This window comes from Falco peregrinus, chromosome 4 (genome assembly GCF_023634155.1).
Source record: "Falco peregrinus isolate bFalPer1 chromosome 4, bFalPer1.pri, whole genome shotgun sequence".
Lineage (NCBI taxonomy): Eukaryota > Metazoa > Chordata > Aves > Falconiformes > Falconidae > Falco > Falco peregrinus.
The window spans coordinates 21309235-21331275 of NC_073724.1; the positions used below are offsets into that span (position 1 = coordinate 21309235).

Here is a 22041-nt window from a genome sequence, read left to right on the forward strand (position 1 = left end):
CCAGGGGCCGGCGTTAGGCACAGAAGGAAACAAACACCGATGAGATCTCCCCGCATTGAGAGAGCTAAGAGAGGAGGGCTGGAAGCCAGGAATGCAGCCTGATAGAGGCATGTGTCTGGGTAAAACAGCAGTGCATAAGTATTTCACTTGGACACTGCAAGAAACTGTTTTTTTAAAAACACATCCATGTATCACACATACATCAGGCATCTACAGAAGAAGGTCTGCACAGATGAGAAGGAAATTGTTTCTTGCTGGTTTTCCTTCATGACAATTCTGATTTCAAGATGACAGCATAAGGATTACAGTTCCCCAGACCACTTGCTGTTCAGGGCACATCCCACATTGACCCCATCTGCAGATGCTTTTTAATGTCAGTACATGGATCAACGACGAGACATGGTCCCCAGGGAACATCCTGGCACCCTAACAGAATAAAGGCAGGCTTGGGCAGCAAAGTATGCAATGAGCCACACTGATGCAGGACAGACTCTTCATTTCAAAGAGAAAAATCTGCATTCTTCAGAAAACAGTGTTCAAAAATTTAATCTTCATTCAGTTCAATGGAGCAGCTTTATAATTTACAGCACCAGATAAAGCTAAAAGATGTAATGTGAAATACCCAAAGCAGTTCTTCCCCTGTATTAAAATGCACCTTGAGCAACAGAGCCTTAACTTCTCTTAACATATGTCTCCAGCAGATAAGTAAACAATTTGGATGTGAAATGAAAATTTTCAAGATAGTTACATTCAGAAAAGCATCAGCTCATATTAGACTTTAGCTGTGGTGCCCCATCGATAAGTTTTTGGGGTGGTTTGGCATAGCCGAAAGGAAGTAGCTTCAGATGAATAAAAAGCTTTTTGTGTACAAATTGTTGGACCAGAGATAGCAAGAAGAGAGACATCATTTTTACATCAAAATTCTGACAGTGGCCTTGGTGGAAGGATCAAATCATATGCCAGAGCATGTGGCCAGATGAGCTGAGCACCTCCACTCTCCTAGAGAGGTGAAACAGAAACAGAGGGGACAAGGCTGGGAAGATAAAAGGTTCCTGCCCAGAGAAGCAATCCGCTCAAGGCACTGAGCTGCCTTGACATTCGGCTTCCTTGTAGCTGTGGACTCCTTTGGCTTTGTGGACAAAATCTTTAGCCAGGTGCACGCTGAACTCTGCGTTCAATGGCACCTGCTCGGCCCCACGGGCTGTTGTGCGTGGTAGCGAAGGGTGGGTGAGCACTGAAGTCACCACCGTGATGGCTTAGCGGCAGATCACAGACCAGCAAGTCACTGTCACAGAATTTCAGCACAGACACAAGCTGAGCGGTCTCTTTTCAAAGTCGCCACACAGGCTGGCTTATACACACTGGATACTAAACCGTTCTCTGCAACAAGCTCACTCTCTGCCCTGTCCCTGCCACCAGGCTGAGGGAATGAGTGTTACAGACGAGAGTGCTGCGTGTCCTCAGAGGGACCTTCACCCAACCGTTTCCAAATGCAGAAGCGGGAAACTTTGTACTTGTCCTTTCTGCACTACTTGGCCATTAGCAGACAAACAAATGGAAACTTGTTCAAGAAAGAACAAATGCCCATCTTTAATGGGTTTATTTAAGCAGAGAGAGCTCCAGTAATGGGAACAGCGTGTCACTGTAAAGACTGTGGTATTTCACCACGCAGCATGTCAGGAGATGGAATGGCCCGTGTTGGGTTGCCCTAGCGGGCCTGTCCCAGCCAAGCCAGACTGCCCTGCCACAGCTGCCAGCACTGCCACAGGACACCATCCCCTCACTGCACCTCGAGCCACCACGGCCCTTCACCAGACAGCAGACTTGACACTCAGACCGTCCAGATCGGACCTGCAGTGCTGGCACGGCTCCTGCTGGTGACCACTTAGCCGCTGGGAGTGCTTCACCCCAGCAAAGGCAAAAGAGCTTTCCCAGCTGGGAGCTCTACCTCGTCTTTTGTAAGTGCTGTCAATAATACCTTGCAGAAGCTGTCAGTAAGAAAGGACTCCAGACACTGCCCACTATCCAACCTTGTCTTTAGCTGCTTATAACTGTCAAATGTTAGCCACCTACAGTGACATTTCCCCTGTCCTGCAGATGTCTCAGACTCAATACAGGAGGTTTTAATTGTTCCCGAGAATAACAGGTCTTTTGCCCAAACTACAAACATCCTGATAATCTTTTCAGCAAGAATGTTTTCATCAAGAATATCTTCATGCAGGGACTTAAAAACCAATGGCAGTCAGGGTGAGCTTTTTACCAGTGCCCAGGGAGGCACCTACTGTACCCCATCTGCACAACGCGCATTGCCCAGAGCTGCAGAGACAAGCATGTTCCTTGCCTGGTTTGGTTCCTGAAGCCGTTGGAGCCAGGAGCCTGCGCTGCCCCTTTGCTGTACTGCCACCCAGCCAAATACCTTTTGGAAAAACACCAGCAGAAGCTGTCTTGTCCTTCTCCTTCTCTAGGGCCAGGTACATAGGGAGAACAGCCAGACTGACTGGTGATGGGTGGCACGGGTCTCCATCCTGCACTGCACTAGCGATCCTTGCTGTGCCCGCAAGGCAAGTGGGAAATGTTCCTGGTGTTTCTGATTGATTTTTTTACACAGCAATAGAGAATGACACCACAAGCTTTTTTATACAAACGTGTAAGATTAAAAAGTGAAACCCCAGAAGATGGGAAATATCAAACTAATGTTGACTGAGCAACTTCAAAATCCCATCTTTTATCACCTAACTATATATATCATTCTTCAGGATTTCTGCCTCATTTACTGCGCTCCTTTACTAAAGCCTTTTGCATTTAATATTTTTAAGTATGGACGAATAAATTGGGGATAATGTATTCTATTAAGCAAGCCATTTTTCTTAGCATGAGCATGGCTTATCATGCAAAATCCATTTGCAGAATCATAAGGCAAAATAGTACAGCAGTGACTCCCTGTCCCTCTTGTGCCCTGTACAAGTTTTTTACTCATTTATCTCCGATTCCAAAAGACTATCAAAGATCATCTCTTTGATATTTAAGTAATTTCATATGTTCCTTCTGAATCCTAAGATGAATAAAAGCATTCAAAAGCAAAACATGAAAATATTTTAATCAGAAATTGAACCAATAATTTTATTTGTCTCCAAATTGCAGGGAAGAATTCTTAAGTGGCTTACTACTAGTTTCTTTCATAGTTCTCAATAGCTTATTACTATATTATTTTATGTGAACAGCTAACTTTTTATCCACATGAGATTGCTGAAGTTATTCATCATGCATTTTGACTCATTGGCCAATCTGACAGTGACTGACAGTCTCTGGAAAAGTATAGTACAGCTAAAAAACCTGACCTAACTTTTAAACAGCTTCCTCTGTGATACTGACATAATCAAACCGAGTTTTACATGTGTCACACTGTTGCTGCAGCAACCTGGCCTCCTCTTCTCTGACTACTGATAGGGAGCCTCTAAGCCTGACATGGACTCAGATGTCTTGAGATTAATCTGTTGGGACCATTCCAAAGAAATTAGGATTAATCTGCAGTTGCTCAAAAATGAACTATTACATGTAAACTACTTTTCACATTCCACCAGTCCTAAGCTTTTGCTTCTCTGGTATTTTTTTACTTTAATGTAAGCAGAGAAAAGGTTCTTTTTGTGAAAGCAAAAGTTATTTTGTTTTGGGTTTTTTTTTCCTCTGGATATCTACATCTCAGTGCATCTAATTTTCAGTTCTTCCTATCTTCATCAGGGATGAGACCAAGACAGTGAAAGCAAAGGGCTGTAAGCACTGAGATGTGTAATTCCTGAAGCCAGAGTTAATTCCTAGCTAAGGGCTGTAGAATTTTATAAGGATACCTGAATATTTGATAAAGACTTCAGCAATTTTGATGGTACAGTCTACATCACTGCACATGGCTCAAATGCTCTGAAAGCCTCTTTCGGACTGCTTAGACCCTTTCTTCAGGGAGAAAAGGGAAACAATGTGCTGGAACAAACACAATGCAAGAGAACGAGTCAGGCCAATTCACACTGGTTGCTGTACTTGCCTGGGAATTGCAGCCTAGTAAAACACTTAACCACCTTGCCAATGTACATAAGTTCCTTCTAGAAAGGGCATAAACAGCAAAATGTTTCTGTATTCAAAATGTACATAATCACAGAGGGCTTGTGTGCCATAGTGTGCCATGGAAGTGCCAAAACGGGGGGAAAAAACTGAAATTAATCTGCACCCTAAAGGTGTCCATCCTTGCTAAGACTCACCACACCTTATCTTCAACAGAACACTACCCTGCTCAGCAGATGCGAAGGCTGGAGAAGACACGGCAAACCATGCTGAAAAGATGCTCAGCAGAAATCTGAGCAGACACTTCCAAGGATCATGGATGTTGGGAGCTTCTGCTAAGGTCAGACAGAGCACCTACTATTTGGCAACTACCCAGATCGGGAGAGGAAGGCATGTGCTTTGCTTCTTCAGAGAACCGTCCGGTGTCAGGGAAAACCTTCAGCATTGTCGCTTTGCGCTGCACATCCAAGGCTGAGCTCCAAGCATGTGCAAACCATTCAGTCCATAAAACACCTACTTATAAATTTAGTTAAATACACTTGGGCCTGTGTAGCGGCAACACTTAGCATTTCATACTACTAATTTCCAAAGTATCTATGCAAATCTTCAGCTAATACACAAACTATAAGGAAATGTCAAAGTTGTGATGCAGTGGGCAGAGGTCTGGGGTGACAGCACTCCAGAGACCTGGAGTCGCTCCCAGCTTTGCCACAAGTCTGCCAGCAAAACACTTTAGGTATCTGGCATTGGCTTCCTCAATCATAAAATAAAATTAATTGTATGTGCTTTGTGAAGTACTCTGAGCTCTACTGCTTCAGAAGACCTGTGTTGTTATTTTTCATTACAATTCTTACTGAAGTATAACACAGTTTATAGTACATGAGACAAAGCATTAAGAAAACTAGTTCAATACAACCCTTCACCACATGGTAGACTCTAAAAGCACCAGTATCCATGGACTTGCCTTCTAATTATATGATACAAGAATATAAGGTACATACAGATTTTCTTCTCAGTACTGTCTTGCAGAATCACGCTAAACTCAATTTATATAATACAGCTTCACCTAAAGATAGCACGATTCATAGTAGTTGTTCATTGTTTTCATTGTTCTACTGAATTACAATACACAGTAATAGTGTTACTATAGCTAGGCAAAGCTATGGCAAGGCAAGACTTGTAAAAAGAAGTAGCATCCTTTGATTTACCTGCTTAGAGTCATAGCTGCAAGCCAGGATGCGTGGGCTGCTCTTGCTATTCATTCACTGCAGGAAAGCAGAGTTAGAAACCTACTGGCTTCTGTGTGCCATGTGTCTCACGGACCATGAAAGCCAAAGCTCTCAGGTAGCAGAAGACAGCACTAAAGAAGTAAGCAACTAAAGTAATACTTAGGATACTTTGGGCTGACTTACAGGCTGCCATTAACTGCAGAAACAGCGGTGGCAGATTAGGCAAGCCTAATTACTCACCTGGGGATCTGGCTTGCATGCTGTGGACATTAATGACACATCTCTCTCTGGGAGGGGATGGGGAGGTGATCTTTAGTAGAAGTGAGTGGCAGCAAGCGCCATACAAACATCCTGGCAGCGCTGTGCTCCATCACTCATCCCAGGGGAAGGGGAGAATAAACTCATATCTTCAAACATTTTTTCTTCTTTTCTTGCAGCTACCTAATAATGCTCTTCTAAAATAGCATTTTTTTTCCAAACCCTTTGATCCACAGCACACACCACGTGTCTTTTCCTGCTTATTCTGTCCAAAACTTTTACAGCTGAAAAGTCTGTATTAGTTAACCTAATGAATGGCTCTTACTGTGTTTTAGCGTGCTTGATCTTTTAAGAGTGTTGGGTTTGTGTTGGTTTAGGTTTGTTGGGGATTTTTTTTCCTCTGTAGGACAGCATGCAAAAATCACAGTGACTTTAAGGCCTCAGTGCTATACCACTGAATTCAGGCAGGGCTCTGTTACTTCTCCACCTGAGAGCCAAAGCAAAGCCTCAGCGTCTGTGACAATGCTTCTAGTAGAAGTGTCGCTTGGACATAACAGCTGTTGTTAAGTTTCACTGCTCCTTCATTTGTAGGTAGAACAATGAATTTCACATACCTGCTCACTCAAAACAAGTCCTGCTCCACGTTTCTAGAGGTAATTCTGGATGCCGACTGTCACTTCCACCTATTCAGCATTGCACCAGGATCTCCGTGCCATTTAGTAATATGGAAGGATGGCTGGTCCTGAACCCCAGCCAGAATCAACGTGCTATAACATAATTTTCCTTTAAATAGACGAAGTTTGCATGTGCAGATCTGATGGCAGAATGTGGGAACAATTTCAACGCTAACCGAATTCATAGTGGTCCTTTTTTAAACTTGTGGTGGTGCAGTCTGCAAGCCCAAAGGAAAAAACAACTAGAAGATGTAATTGTAAAGAGCCTGATGAACCCAAGAAAAAAAAAGGTCAAAACTGAGTCTTTGAGACCACTTCTCTTTGTCCATACTGCCAGGCCATATAACTGATTCACATTTCCCCATGTTTGTGACACCCTAATTTAGTGTTTTGGTATGGGTGAAGCTGTAAAGATAATATAAGGAACCTTCTGCACTGTCAGAGGAATAACAAAAAAAAAAAAGAAAAAGAAAAAAAGGAAATATATTTTAGCAGCCCTATCAGATACTCACTCCTTTAGCTGAAGTAAAAAAGATGCCTATTTGGAATAATGAATTTAGTTTTGAATTTTGATTTTGCTCAGTGAAAGCAAATTCATCATTTGAAAGTTAATCATGTTCTAGATAATACTGTATCACCTTCAGCAGAAAGAGAAAGAAAGAGAGAGAAGGTTAATAACATTCCTACTGCAAAGCTTTCCCAAAATCATAAACTCATTACTGTAAACTAAAATCTAAAGTCAACCAAAAACTAGGACATACTGGGCTTGCAGGTTACAGATCCAAAGCTGTGGAGTAAAACTAATCAGTTCTTGGATAGGATATCTTTTTTTTTTTTTTTTACTGCAGTACAATCTATAGTCTAGTTGGTCAAATCAAGCCTTTCTGAGAAAAGAAGATTAGAGGCCGTTGTTTAAAATATTTGGGGGAGAAGCAGGATTTAAGCTTTATTACTGACCAGGATCTACAAAACAGACTGTAATGAAAAAACAGCATTGAGATTGTACTTGTAGTCTGAATGGAAAATATTAAGCAAAGACAGGGCCATATGGAGGAGCTTATAGTTACAGCAAGAACTGATGCTGAGGCAAATGCCCTCTGAATAAGTGAAATTAGGATTTATAGGAAAGTCTCAGGAATTTAAGAAAAATTATTATACCTGAACACTACAAACAGACCATTAAGGAAAAAATGAAATTCAGAGAAATTTATATTATTAATATAAATTCTGTTTATAAGGATTGCTCACCCTGCAATGATCACTGTACTGTGCACGAATTGTTAATTGAAAAAGTCCTAGGTTAAGCATCAAACATTTTGCATAAACAAAATATTTGATAAAAAATTCTTATAATTTGGCAAAATTTCATTGATTTCATTGTTTTGAAGATTTCATTCTGTATTTTACCAAAATCTTAACTGTCTGAACTGGTGCACACATGTTACATAAATGCATTTGAAGCCTTGGTGAACCACAGCAGGATGTCCTATTTATCTGCCCACCTGGAGCTCACTGCAGCACTATGGACCTATTTTGCACAGAGACACAATAGGATGTGCCTTGTATAAGAGAAACTGTTAAAATACTACAGCACAGATATCAATGCCTTGACTTGCCTTCCATTTCATTTTCCTACAACCCGCCTGACTTTTCACCAAGATAGCTATGTTAAATTTCCCATAGTTAACCACAAATCTCCCAAGACACGAAAGGCAGGACTAACATATCTTCATGATGTGTTTTTTAAATGTTTCTATCTCCCTCAGCACTGTCTAAACCATCCTAGCTCTGATCCAATCTAGGCAAATCCAGCCTTGCTTCCTTAGTTTTCATTGTCTGGTCTCAGGACCTTTGTTACTTTCCATCAGCCTTTACTGACCAGTGGTCCAGGACAGAAGCAACTCAAGCTCGATGTTTTTGTTAATACAGCCCTGGGTGGCTGGCTGCCTGCTGCATAATCATCAACCCACACTATTATAGACTATTTGAAGTCTATCATGCACTTTTACAACTCATCTATTTCATACTAAAGCAGATATTTTGGATGTAGGTATATGCTGACAACAGAGACACAAACCGCTGATTTTCTGGAAAGTAAAGGTCTCCTCCATGATTTCTTCAAATCCCGAGCAGCACTTTCCACAGCCCCAGCAATAAGGACGTTCTGGCCACGGCACAGCCGCTCAGCAAACACCCTTACTGAGGCACCACAAGCTGACGGAGTAGTGGGTCACCACAAGGCTGGCAAGCTTCATGCACCCCATGCCCACCATTGCTCGGCCTCAGAGGCGAGCTTCAGAAATGCTCTGTAGGTACACCTGCGTAAGATGAGCTAAAGACGGATGGGACCTGACATTGTCGGATCCTACCCACCATTAGAAGGGTGATAAGTAGGTATGTCAGTTGAGGGAATTACAAAAGTTTCCTCATTCTCCATACATTAAGTATGTCCAGGCAGCTCTTCAGGCAATTCAAACTGGCAGAGCTCCCTTGACTTCACTGAAAGGATGCCCATTTCATCAGCTGAGCACTGGCTTCACAACTTTTTAATACTCTCCAACAAAGCAAGCAAGTACGACAAATGCCTTCCATGGTATAAAAGCCTGGAAATACAGCTGTATGGAACCCGAAGTACCCCGTCCCTCTGCATCATCAAGCCTAAATGGCAGAACACAAAGACGTCACCAATGAGATTTTGATTTTAATAATTCAGGGTGAAATCATGCAAATCATCGTGGAATCAACGTGTTTTCCCTGAGCTCCCTGTAGGCACTGAGGCCACTTGGCTCCACTGACATTTCATTGCACAAGTGTAGCCTTGCTGGAGTGCCCTCCTAAGGTGTTGGTAATACAATTTTCATCTGCCTTTTCTAGGGTATTATTAACTTGATTACCCATTTAAAGCATGCAAGCCAACCAGGGCACTGGCTCGTGCTCGTACAGTACTGTCAAATCCAGTGAGGAGGAAGATGCATAAAAATTAATGTTTGGATGTTTTAGTAGCAATCCTTTACAAATATTTGTAGCAAACTAGTTTTCTGTTAAGTGTAAAATGTGGAAATTCAGGCAAATTGTATTACAGTGAAATGATAAACTGAGCACTCAGGAGCTGGTGAACAAAATGTAGTTAATGCATCATCATCTAATGATAGAAAATGCAGTCCTACTTCCCATAATATTATGGAATAGGGTAACTTGTAGACACCTAGTAAGAAACATTTAAACATTTTTGAAAATTAACATTTTTAGTTATGTTCAAATCTGATTGAGACTTTCCAAATACAGGCTTTGCCACATAACACTGATTATATGTGTTATATGTATACATATATGATATACATACAAATGCGTATTAATACCATTCCCTTCACAAACAAAATCTCAGAAAGAGTTGACAAAAAGCAGCAAATTTGTGGTGAAATTAATTAGGTTTTTGTCTTTATCATTCTCACAATGTGGGAACGGTAATATCATGCAGGAAAAACATCACAGCTCTAGCCCTGCTTGGGGAAATAGAGACCTATATTTTGAAACAGATTCCAATTGAAATTGAAAATTTTACCTTATTAGAAAATAATATTTTTCAGGTTACACTGACTTACGTGTGTCTTTTTTAAACCTATGTTTCTCAGTATTTGGAGAGAAATATTATGGGGCTAATCCTGCATCTTTGAAAATACAATTCACTAAACCATTGGGAATTTTGCGTAAGTAAGCAATAAATCAGTGCAGAGTATGAACACACACTTAAATATTCCATTTCAGTTCAGAAACACAAATTACTGAAAATTACTTCTAGTACAAACTGAAGGCTATCTATTTCATCACCTAAAGCAGCTTCTACGAAACCTAAAAATCACTTATTGGCTTATTTTCAGGAGTTGCTAATTTTAGAGATTAATTCCAAGACTGATCCAAGTATAACTTCCTACAGGTATTTGTTGAAACCGCCACATTCTTTTTAATTAACTCCAGTGATATGTTAATAACTTTTTTCTCAACTATTGGTTAGTTCTAATTCAGCGTAGTTTGAACGACTACCATTTATAGATTTTCATGTAATATTGCTGAAGTATATTCTTATAACCTAGCCAGAAATTGTAATGGCCTTAAGGATGTACAGTAAGAAATGAGAAAGCTCTGTGCCCAGTATTAACAAATAAATTTTGTTGCTGCTGAGACTTCAGTGCTTTGGAAGCTGTTTCTGCAACTTAGCACCTGCTTGTCTTAACTTCTTTTCTTCCTTGTTATTTGAGTTCATTTATTTTATATAAGCGGTACAAGTAGGACAGATAAGGTTAGATTGACTCAGCGTAAAAATCAGAAATTCCTTGGCATTGAATAAAAAATATAAAGTCATGAACTTTAAATATACCTTCATATAATATAATATAGTGGGTTATGTGTAGATAAAGATGGTATTTCCTTGGACAGCTCTATTAGTTCATGTAACAAGGGAAAAGCTTTTTAACATGAACATGAAAGAAATAGTAAGACACTAAAAATTAAGTATTGTATTACCTGAAACTGAAAAATGTATCTTATCTCAAAATCCATTATTTTTATCCTAATGAGTTAGTTTTACTGGTCATATTGCCATCCCTCATTTCCTTGTTTAGATGGCTAGAAAAGTAGCTGAGAAATAGCCAGAATTTCTATCGCTCTCATGTCCTTTCTCAACTAATTTAATACCAACAAGAGAATCCATTCATTTGTATTATAAGCCAGAAAAACTAAAAAAAAAAAAAAAACAACCAACAAAAAACCACACATCCAAAAGCTCCCTAACAGTGGAAAATGCAATTAAACTACCAGTGTATTAATTCAGGTGCAAACTGCTGCACCATTCTATAGCAGTGCTTTCCTCTCCTTAATTAACTAGAACATGAAGAAGAAAATCTGATGGCTTAATAGCATTTTCTTCACTGTCGGAAATGCTTTGAGATTATTTTATGTTATCACAAAGAGTGTTGGAGGAGTTACTGCCATTACTTCTGTTTGTCACCTCTAAAAGTGACAGCTTCCATGGAGAAACTTGCTGCTGTTAATGGATGTGAAGGATTAATATTTTATAACATCATTACTTTATAGGCAGGATAACTATTGTAATAAGAATACATTTAATATTTTATGCATTCACAACCACATAACACACAAGGAGCATTCACTCCCTGGCAGCATCTCTTTGGACGTGTATTTGGCTGCTGCGATTGAAAGCTGAGCAGTTTGTCATACTTATTTTTGTTTATATTGGGGTGGAAATAACAGGGTCAAAGCAGTATTAGGGTACCGTCGCTGCATGCACTGAAAGAGTGAATCCGAACAAGAGATACACACAGATCTTGCAGGAGAGAGTCTACAAACCACGCAGAGTAATTTTAGGGAAAAGCAACGTGGGCAATTGCCTGAGAGCCTCGCTAGACCAAGCAGAAGCAGTAAAGTTATGCAATGGGGAGGTGGACGGAGGAGGAGTGCACACCCTAAATCTCTGCCTGGGTCCCTGCAATGCTGATGCCAGCTGTGAAGCCAAGGTTCATCCTGCACAGAGCTAAGCATTTAGACTACATTCAAGCAAGTATGTTTCCCTTTAAACTCTGTCATGCTCCTTTTTCCTTATTCCCATTAAAGATAAGCAAGTTAAGGCTGCCTATTAGCAGTGATGATGCTTGTGTATTTTCAAAGCATCCTGATGTAGCATGTAACTAAGTTATTTGAACATGGTTTACTTTCTTCCACAAGTTCTGTTGGCCCTGAATTTACCCATCTGTGAGAGCGCAAAGCTTTGTGCTTCCCGTGCTCTGTGCATGGGCACTGACATTCCCCTCGGCTCCAAATGTGGCACGGTTACACTGTAGTGGTGAGCTGAGAAACAGCGAACTTCACCTGCATCCCAGGAGAAAAAAATGAGCACACAATGAATATGTGCAGTTATGAACTTTAATTATAAATTTTCAGCTGCAAGGTGCTGAGTGCCTTCAGCTTTTCTTCCCACCCCCCACCCCTTGCCTTTGCTCAGCACTTTGAGGGACTGTGCCCCTTAATTTATTTAAATGTTTCAGTCATCGGGTCCCTTGTTCTCTAAGCATACCAGGAGCCTTCCACTTAATGTTTAAAGACGAACTCATGTGAGGAAAGCTGAGTGGGGTTAATGCTTGCCGGGCCAAAAGGCATCAAACCTTTACTTCGAAGAGGAACAGCCTTTCGGAATGCATCTCCCCAGGTGGCACAAACAGCTTCTTTTCTCCTTCTATGTTGCTTCATATTCAGTGTTTGTCAAGCAAAAGAGGGATAGGCAGAGAAACAGACGTGTGACAGATTCTGCCTACATCTTTTCCACAGTTTCTCCTAACCCCTAACTCTTCTGATACTTTGCATTCACTGTCTCACTTGACTGGCACAAGAAACCCACTGTAGGGCGAGAGGCTTCCTGTGAACCGAGCCCCGTTTCCATGGTGCGGAGTTTTCTACTTAAAATAAATTCCTGTTTTCTGGGGCTACACGTAGGTCCAGCACTCGCGGAGCTCCCCCCGCCCCGGGTTGGGGGCCGAGGGCGAAGCGGGGGCAAACACGTCCCCCACCCTAACAGCTTACCCCTCCGCACGCTGCAGCTGCCCGCACTCCGCTCCGCCCCAGCGCACCTCCGCACTTTTCGGCCGCATTTTAAGGTCACCGAACCGCTCCTGCGGGCCCGCCGGCGCGGCGCGGGGAGCGGGGTTCGACCGGCCCCGGGCGCACCCCACACCCGCTGCCGCGGAGCGCTTCAGCGGAGCCGCCCCCTCGCCCGCGGCGGCTCCCGGGATGCTCCCGGGACGCTCCCCCGGCCCCGCTCCGCTCCGCCCCCGCCGGCATCCCCGCGCCCAACTTCCCGCGTCCCGCTGCCGCGCACCGGGACAAACTTTCGGAAGCGGCACCCGCGGAGCCCCGCAGAGCGCGGCAGCGCCGCACACGAGGCGGGCAAACGCCCCGCCGAGGAGAGCCACGGGCTGGGGGCTGCCCAGCCGGCGCCGCCCGCAGCCCCAGCCCCGGCCCCGGCGCGGCGGCTGCCGGCGGGCTGTGCCGAGCCCCGCACCCCGCGGGAGGAGCGCGGGTCCCGCTGCCCCGGCACCAGCAGGCACCCGCGCCGCGCCCGGGGCCGGCGGGAGGGGAAGCGCCCGGGAGCGAGAAGCCCTCGGGGGCGGGAGCCGGCGGCGCCCGCGGAGCGGAGCGCGCAGGGCCCGCGGGCGGCACTCACCGATCCGCAGCACTTGCTGGCCGCTCCGGGGCAGGCCGGCCGAGGCGCACAGCAGCACGAAGAGGAGCCCCCCGCTGCCGCCGCCGCCGCCGCCCGGGGCCGGGCGCAGGGGCCACCGCGGGCCGAGGGCGCTCGCCATCCTCCGCGCCCGCCTCAGTTCATGCCGGGCTCCGCGGGTGCGGGGCGCGGGCGGCTACCCCCGGCGGGGCCGGCTGAGCGCCGCCGCTCCGCGCCGCCCGCCCATGGCGCGGGGGCTCCGCGCCCGCCGCCCGCGCTCCCGCCGCTGCCGCTCTGCGCTGCGCTGCGCCGCCACCCGCGGCTCCCGCTGCCCTCGCCCCCCTCCGCCGCCGGGGGGGGGGAGAAGGAGGGGACGGGAGGGGACGGCTCCTCCCGATGGGGCGGCCCCGGGCGGGGCGAGGCGGCGAGGTGGGGCGCCACGCACGCGGGGGGACACGCGCACCGCGACACACGCGCACAGTAACACGTCCTGCTTCGCCCCGACACGGCCGGGCCCGCGCCGGGCAGGACAGGGGCGGGGACGGGGCAGGGGCAGGGGCAGGCGCAGGGGCAGGGGCAGGCGCAGGGACGGGGCAGGGGCAGGGGCAGGGGCGGGGCGGGAGCAGGGACGGGGCAGGGGCAGTGCAGGAGCAGGGACGGGGCAGGGGCAGGAGCAGGGACGGGGCGGGAGCAGCGCAGGGGCAGGGCAGGGCACGGCAGGGGCAGAGATGCCCCCGGTCCCGCCAGCCTGCTCGCCCCGCGTTGCGCTGCCTGCCGCCCCGGCCCCGCGGGTCTCTCCCCGCAAGGCCAGAGGCCCCTCCCTGGCCGGGGGACGCTTCCCCCCACACACACACACACACACACGGGCCCGTCGGCCCCGCAGCTCCTGCTTTTTCACCCCCTGGCTGTACGGGGGTTGGAAACACAGGCGGTGAAGCCGGGGCAGGAGGCCCCCATGTGTGTGCAACTCCCTTCTCGGGGGCCAGGCACGGGATAAGGAGATGATGCGTGGTGTCAGGAGGCTGAGGGAAGCCCGTGGGGACACGGTGGCAGGAACGCAGCACTTTCTGAGGTGCGTGTGCTACCCTGGACCTCTGCAGCAGAGCCAGGGACAGGAGACATGTCCACACAGGGTATCTCCCCAGGTGTGGCAGGAGCCTTGGGAAGGGGACTGCAGGGCTGCTCACCGAGGAGCAGCACTTCACAGGGTGATGAAAGCTCCAAGCCAGTTTGCCAGTTTTGAACCACTGGGCACAGGAACCGTAACACTCCCCATCCTTGGCTTGGCCAGCAGATAGCTTTTTTCTGGACGTTCCCAGATTATTTTTAAAATCTCAGTTCAAAAGGTTCGGTGAAACTCAAAATGCTTCACTATTACGTAAACATATGGGTCCTGAGCTGATCTGAAAAAAGAAAAAAATGTAACAGGAGAATGACTCCCACCTAGCAACAGAACTAAAATTGCATAGCTGAGATCCAAAACTGAAATAATTTAAATTTGTTTGGTTTGTATTCCCCTCTTGTCTGTCTACCTATTGTTCCAGAAATTAACTCCTCGGAGCAGTCGAAGCACATGCTGAAGTGCAATGGCAATGTAAGCACCTACATTATATCTCCCAGTCAGGCTCAAATGTTTCCTGGAAAGCCTGCCTCTACTGTTTGCAGAGCAATTTAGGCTATTCAGGAGTTCCCGCTACCGAGATTCCCAGCCAGGGCGCTGCTTAGTGCCCCACTTTACATTTCTTACAGCACATTTTACAGGCATCTTGGAGGATTTTTGCTCATGATGTTTATTTCTTGTTTGTTTACCTGAGAGACGTCGTCTCCTTAGGAACAGAGCTAAGTCCATCAGCAGGCGCAAGCTCCCTGCCAGCCCCCCAGGGTGATGCTGCTACCTTTCCCGTTAGCCTTCATGCCTCCTCTCCTGCTCCCTGCCACAGTGCTGGCACGTAGCTTGGCCTGTGCCTCCTCTGGGGCCACCGCCGCTCCGCAGCTCCATGGGCCAGCAGCAGCTGTTGGCATCACTGCTCCAGCCGCCCCCACCTCTTGCTCCTGCGGGATGTTCCCGAACAGGGGGTGAGAGAGGCTCAGCCCACGCCCGCGCCTGCCTCACACACGTCACACCGGCTAAAGGTGACAATTACATTAAATCACTTGTGTGATTAACTGCAGCGTACGCTCTCGTGTAGGCGGCAGAGAAGGAATCTGTCAGGCCACCCTGGACTGGACTGAATGTGACGTAATTTTATAACCTGTCATTGCCTTTCAAATCGCTATAGGTGAGAGAAGGCGTCCACCTACTAACCCAGGAAAATCTCAGCCCCTGAGCAATGGCCAGTAACAGCTGCCCTTGGGGTACATGTTCAACCACCGTACGAACCCGTGCAGGAGAAGCAGCTGTGACTGGACTGCCAAGTTTTATTTTCACAGTCACGCTGGCATGGCAAATAACAGGGATACAACAGCAAGTACCGGTTACTGAAGGGAGGTCATATTAGTTCCACTTGACTGAGAAATGGTAATGTTTTGAAGGAAAAAAGGGAAAATACTTTATCAGGAAAATACTCCTACCTGTATTTTCAGAACCACTTCTCCCCAGCCTAAATGGATTCCTGCAAAAGTCAAAGACACCTCAACTTTCATCTCAGTGAGATAAGAAGTTGGCCAGAGCTATATGCTTTTGAAAATACCACTGCTTTTAGCTTTCTGCTTCTTTGAAGCCCTTAAGAATATGGACTGAACAGAATGGGGAAAATAAGAGCTCAGTAATGACTGCGAGAGGGTGGCAGAGCTCTGCAGATACTTGCTACCGGTAGTTGGAACCTGAACCTGGACAGCTCAAACTCTGCTAACCCCTGTGACAGGAGTGGCTCATAGGAAACTTGAAAGAGGTACCAGCTCCTGCTTCAGGGTATGGCTAAGCGTTGCCTAGTTTGTATTCCACAGCCTAATACACGAAGACCTATGGCTTTTAAAACAGCTACAAACAGTTACGGAAAAGTTCAAGCTTTATAATGAGAAATAGCCAATTTTCTATTGTGGAAGATCTTTTTTTTCTCAGTTTTGATGGTTTTATTTGTGTATATGACCCCTGTGTCCTGTACTGGTGAGACCAGACATGAAGTGGAAGGTTGTGTTTTCTCAGAGTTGTTTCTGAAAAAATATTTTAGAATTAGAAAGGGGCCATTTTAAAACATGAGAGAACAGAAAAAAATATAAACTCACTGAAATTTTTTCAGAATTGTCCTCCAGGTTTCAAATTTTTACAGTAAACTCTAATCCATATGGTGCTCTTGTTTGCGATGTATTAAATCACCCAGTAAGCTCTATCTCACAAAATCATGGCATGCTTTACAGGGAGTGTTGCTTTATTTCTGGATAATGTTTAAAATGAGAAGTCTCAATGCAGTTCATCTTGCTGCTCTTCAGTTAGTGATAGTCTCAAATCTTTAATCTCCTTTTGGACTTTGTTCAGAAAGGTTAGGGAACAAGCCCGGGTCTCTTGCCAATTATTTTTCTCCCAGTTAAGCAAGTTCGAATGCCCAGAGCCTTAACATGTGAGCTGTTGTTCAGCTCATACTGGCTGCCCCATTTGCTTACTCATTCATTGCATTGCCAAAATTTAGATGAATTTATTAGTGAGATATGTTGGAATACCTTGAGAATGAAAGGTAGTGTGTGTAATCAAAGCCTGTTCTTACCACATAGCACATTAATATTACAAATGGTTACACAAGAGTTCTTTACACAGGAATTTGAAGGTTTTATTCTTGTTTCACAGTATCAAATTCCAGTTAAATATAAAGTGCAATCAATATGCAATTTGCAGTGTAAGTCATACTATTAGGCTAATAGCTAAAACCTTGCCTGATATCAGGGCCTCATGACTGAGTTAGGAGATGTAAACCACCTCCCTCACATTTTGCATCCATTTCAGAATTTTGGTTTTGAGTTCAGATGTAGTCAAAATATCAGGGCAAGTGTATGCAAACATGTAGGAAAACCTGGAAATTTTCTCAATTTCTTGGTCAAGTTCTGAGAAATTTTACTTGTGTTGTGTTGTGTTGTCCTTGGGACTTTAACCAGACCTTATCCAGTCTAAACTACTTCCTTACTAAGTTGAGACCACAGGCTGCAGCTAGCATTCATTTGGGAAGGCTGTGTTTTCCGCATCATCTAAAACCAGCCACACCAAATCAGCATTCTTCTTTTCCAATAGCTGGGATTTTCAAAAAAATTTTCCACTCCAAATGTACCTTAGAAAGATGTTGAGAGAATCTGAAGAGTAAAAGAAGAGATGGAAACATCCCTTTCATGTCCTTCTTCCACGTGCCCAAACATTTTATTTCAAGATCATGTGCCAAAATAAATATCAGTCCACAGGAGATAGGAACTGAGAGCCCAAATGATTTGTCAGGTTCTCCATCTCCTGAGCTGCGGCACCCATTGCGGCTCCTTTGGTAGCAGCCTTGGGTTTGGCAGCTCCATCAGCGTTGGGACTTCCCCTGCGTGTCCTTCCTCCTCACACCTTCTCCTGCTGTCCCTCCACAGACACCTTGTCTCACCCAGCACTGTCATCACAGTGAACCTGTCCCACAAGCCCAAAAAATTCTGCCACTGCTGGATACGGGCTCTGTTCCAATGAAATTAATTTTAAGGTGGTGCAGTAGCTCAGATCCCGCCCCCCCGCCCCTCAACCACTCTCTGCCTCTTAGACCAACTTACACCAACCCGGGTATCTTCCACGCACCCCTCCTGTCATCTGTCCACTGACCTCCTCAGTGCTTTCTGCTGTTACTTCCTTACCTCTTTGCAGTTAACTCTCCCTATTTAGCCCCCTGCAAAATTAATTTCTGGGTCTCTACATGTGTTTCCTCTGGTCCTGACACCATATCACTGTGCTTGAGAAGGAAATCCCGAGGAGAGGAGAGGAAAATTGTCCTCCACTGACTGGGAACACACAAGAAGCAAGCCCCAAGCATCTCTGCAGCCAGAGGGAACACAAATAACCTTTATGCCTCCAAGGGTACAGTTGCCCATGACGAACAGCTATCCTAGGAGAGCTGCTACAGAGATCTGTGGAAGGCAACATGATGAGACAAGAAATCTGGTCCATGGAGCAGAGCTGGTGGATGCGAGTGATGGAGTGCAGTGCTGGCATTGGCAGGGGAGAGGACAGAGCTGTTTGAGTGGAATTATTCCAGATTCCCCTGACTTGCCTTCAGTTTTGCTTCAGTTGAAGTCAAAGATTATTTTTCTAATTTTTTCTCTCTATCTCTTTAATAGCATGTTACCAAACCACCACTGAATTTCACTAAGTGAGGAGGTTAAATTAGGTTTTGAACTTAAATATGTTAAAGATGCAAGTATTTTTACTGAGGCATCGTAATACGTAGGAAAATAAATATAAATTATTTCCCCATTGGAAACAGCACCATGATTGCAGCAAGTTTAAACATCACATTTTAAAAAAGCTCTTTCTGGTTCAAGTGCTCTCTTTATTTATATTCCCAAACGCATAAATGCAGTTCTCTTCTTTCCAAACTCTTTTCACTAAAAATGCTACAGTGAATCTCTTAACAAACTAACATTGATCCACTCCATTGAACTGTTCTAACATTAATCTGCAGAACTGCTTTTCCCTGAGCAGTAGATACTTCTATCCACCATACTATTTAGCTAAAAGACATAAATAACCTGCAACTTAAATGCAACCCACTGAAAACCTTTCTCAGCCGAAGACCTATTACATTTTTTTTCTCTAATATATGATACACTAGAGACTTTTTGAAAAAGAAAACTTCTACTGTACATACATAGAACATCCTGGCACATCTTCTATTGAAGAAGGGACTTTTACAATTTTCTGCTTAGTCACATAAATATAAATCTAAAAGATCCCACTAAAATGAGTGGAGTCAATGTGAACTTCCAACATATGTCCACGAGCAAAGCTTCTTCCCTGAGAAGCTCTTGTCATATTTCCTTTTTACAGAAGAAAACCCACCAGTTTTTAGCAGATAATGCAGAGGGGAGAAGTTAATACTATTTTTTATTAAAATGCACCGTTTTCCCAGTGTATTATTTTTCTGCTATTACTATTAATTATGAGTGAGCTGGTGGGGTAAATTAATGACTGTTCTGAATCTCTACCCAGTATTATTTAAATGCATCCTAACTAATTTTTCTTTTTCCACACTTATTTCAAAAGAGTGACTTAAATGTCAGAAAGACAGTATTTCACTTTATTATTGTAATACCCCAGTACTGACAAAATTGAGTGAGACCTGAGGGAGAAAGAATATTATGAACCTGCTATTTTCTGCCCTGTTCTTCTTGGATTGACAAAGGCAGGGGAATTAGCTCCCTTGTACCTCCAGAAATATATTTTTTCCTGCTCTGATGCAGTCAGCAGCACAGGAAGAGATGGGAGAGCTTCTGCTTGCTCTCTCAAGAGCTCCAGCACATAGTTCACTTCTTACTACCAGCTGGAGCAGCCCTGGGGTGGTAGGTACCTCCCCACTTCAGCAGATCCTAGGAGTTTGCAGACTTTGTAGTAAGCAGACTTTGGAGGTCCCTCGGAAGTGCCCTGCTCCTTTTCACAACTCATCCTTTGGGTTGTGCAGCTTAGTCCATCCTAGACTGAAATGCCCCTGTAAGTAGTAAGGAGTGCCAAGAGCAATTCTGGCATTTGCCGGCCTTTTTCAACTCATCCACAGAGATGAATCAGGATTTTGGAAAAAAACCTCCATTGCTTAAGAAAGACTATAAGTTTGCTCATAACAATGAATGTTTCATTTTCCACATGTATGTTTTATATTTTGATAGCTTGCATCATCATTTATGTAGCTCCTGGCAAAATTAAATTCACAGAGAGCTGTAGGTTTTGTTTTTAAAGCTCTGCGTTTTAAGGATCACAGAAACTGTGTTTGCTCTGTGAATGTTTTGTCTTTCACCTGGCATTTGCATATCTATTTTATATATTGACAAATAATAAAATACAATATGCTATCTGTGTCAAAAAGCAACATATGGGATTTCAAGTATGTGCATAAACAGGTTTAAATATATATACCTTTCAGCATGTAATTAAAAAAAACTACTTAGATTTTAGTATCTCTATATTGCATACTTGCATATATAGTATGATGCATGTATATGTGATACATATGTGTATTTTGAATCATCTGAGTTACTGGGTCTTATTTGTTTATATTTATTGTTTCTTTTGCGGCAATGCACAGCACTTCCAGGCCAGACAGGGGTTCCATTGCTGCAGGCACGCATGCGGGCAGTGCTGCAAATGAAGCAGTATGTATCACTGTGCTGTACCAGCCCTGCTCTGAACTCCACAATCATCTATTAGCAGAATTTCATCTCCTCTCTCTACGTGTGGGAGGAATTGGTTGAACACAGGATTGCTTTTGCTTCTTCTCCTCTTCAATCACTAGCCACAGGGAGATCCTCTGCCCTCTACAAAAAGCTTATATTAGAAAAAGTAGATGGATGAGCAACAAAGCAGGCACCATACTTCACCCACATAGTCAAGGAGAACCTGGAAAAGCAGCTTGTGCCTTCCATTTTTTTCTTAATGTTGGTCATGTTCAATTTTTATTAAGTGAGCATGAATACTAGAAGAGTAATTTAGGATACAGGTATCAAGAAAAGGAAGGAAGTAAATGAAAGCCAATTAAGAATGAAGGATGGAGGGTAGAAATGGGAGTCTGAGAAAGAAAGGTGAAGAAAGAAGACAGGCAAGTGGAACTGGAGCAGAAGCACTAAGGAGACAGAAATTGTTTGAAGTTCATATATGTCAGAAACGGCATGCTCTTATGGCTGCAATCCAAGGATCAAATAGTCCCTGAATTAGGTGCAGAGAGGCCAGTATGTGGCAAAGGGGAAGGATTTTATTACTTGGGGGACGAAGAGAGAGCTTTCATTAGCAATCCCATTTGTACTTTCCACGGTGCCACTTGTGGTGAAACGTGAGGACACACCTGGGCTTCTCCCTGTGCTACAGCTCTTGACAGGTTTATTAGTATTGACAAATAGCCCATGCCCTTGCTGGGTTTTCAGCAAGGCCAGGTATCAACATAGAGATGACTGCCTATAGACAGACAGCAGTGCTACAACATCACGGAGTCTTGGGTGGACTCGGAGAAACTTTCTTTTTTTGGACTCCTCCATTTTCAGGCAAGGGTCATCAGTATGTACTTGTGTACGTGTACTTTTATATATACAAAGCACAAGGTCAACATCATCCAGCCACCTTGGACTGCCTTTGGTCCTTAGGAACCAGCCCTGCACACAAGTCCTACCTCTCAACCCTCGGCATTACACAGATCTGGGGCAGAGGGTGGTGGAGGTGCACAGCCCAATGAGGAGGACACATCTCTGGGCAAGATGAATGGGAAAAGCAGGATAACATGCCACTTCGGCTCCTCTGGCACCAAGGCCATGCCATGTAAGGACACCTCTGTGTCACTCTAATGTGTAGCATCACTAACACAGTGCTCTGCTCAGGATAATTTACTGTATTTCTTAGTAGTGCATAAAAGCTGGGGCAGCACAGTATGTCCAGTACCTTCTGTTCACATCT

General features: G+C 44.7%; 1 protein-coding gene across 4 annotated transcripts in view; it reads right to left on the reverse strand.

Annotated features, from left to right (window-relative positions):
- Positions 1-13789, reverse strand: part of GRIK1 (glutamate ionotropic receptor kainate type subunit 1) — a 174440-nt gene extending 160651 nt beyond the window's left edge. Inside the window, exon 1 of one of the 4 annotated variants that reach the window (XM_055802665.1) lies at positions 13446-13789. In XM_055802665.1, coding sequence (XP_055658640.1) covers positions 13446-13584 — 139 coding nt within the window. In that variant the 5' untranslated portion in view covers positions 13585-13789. The remainder of the gene's footprint in view (positions 1-13445) is intronic. The other 3 variants (XM_055802663.1, XM_055802666.1, XM_055802664.1) reach the window with 3 other exon arrangements.
- Positions 13790-22041: the final 8252 nt, after the last annotated feature.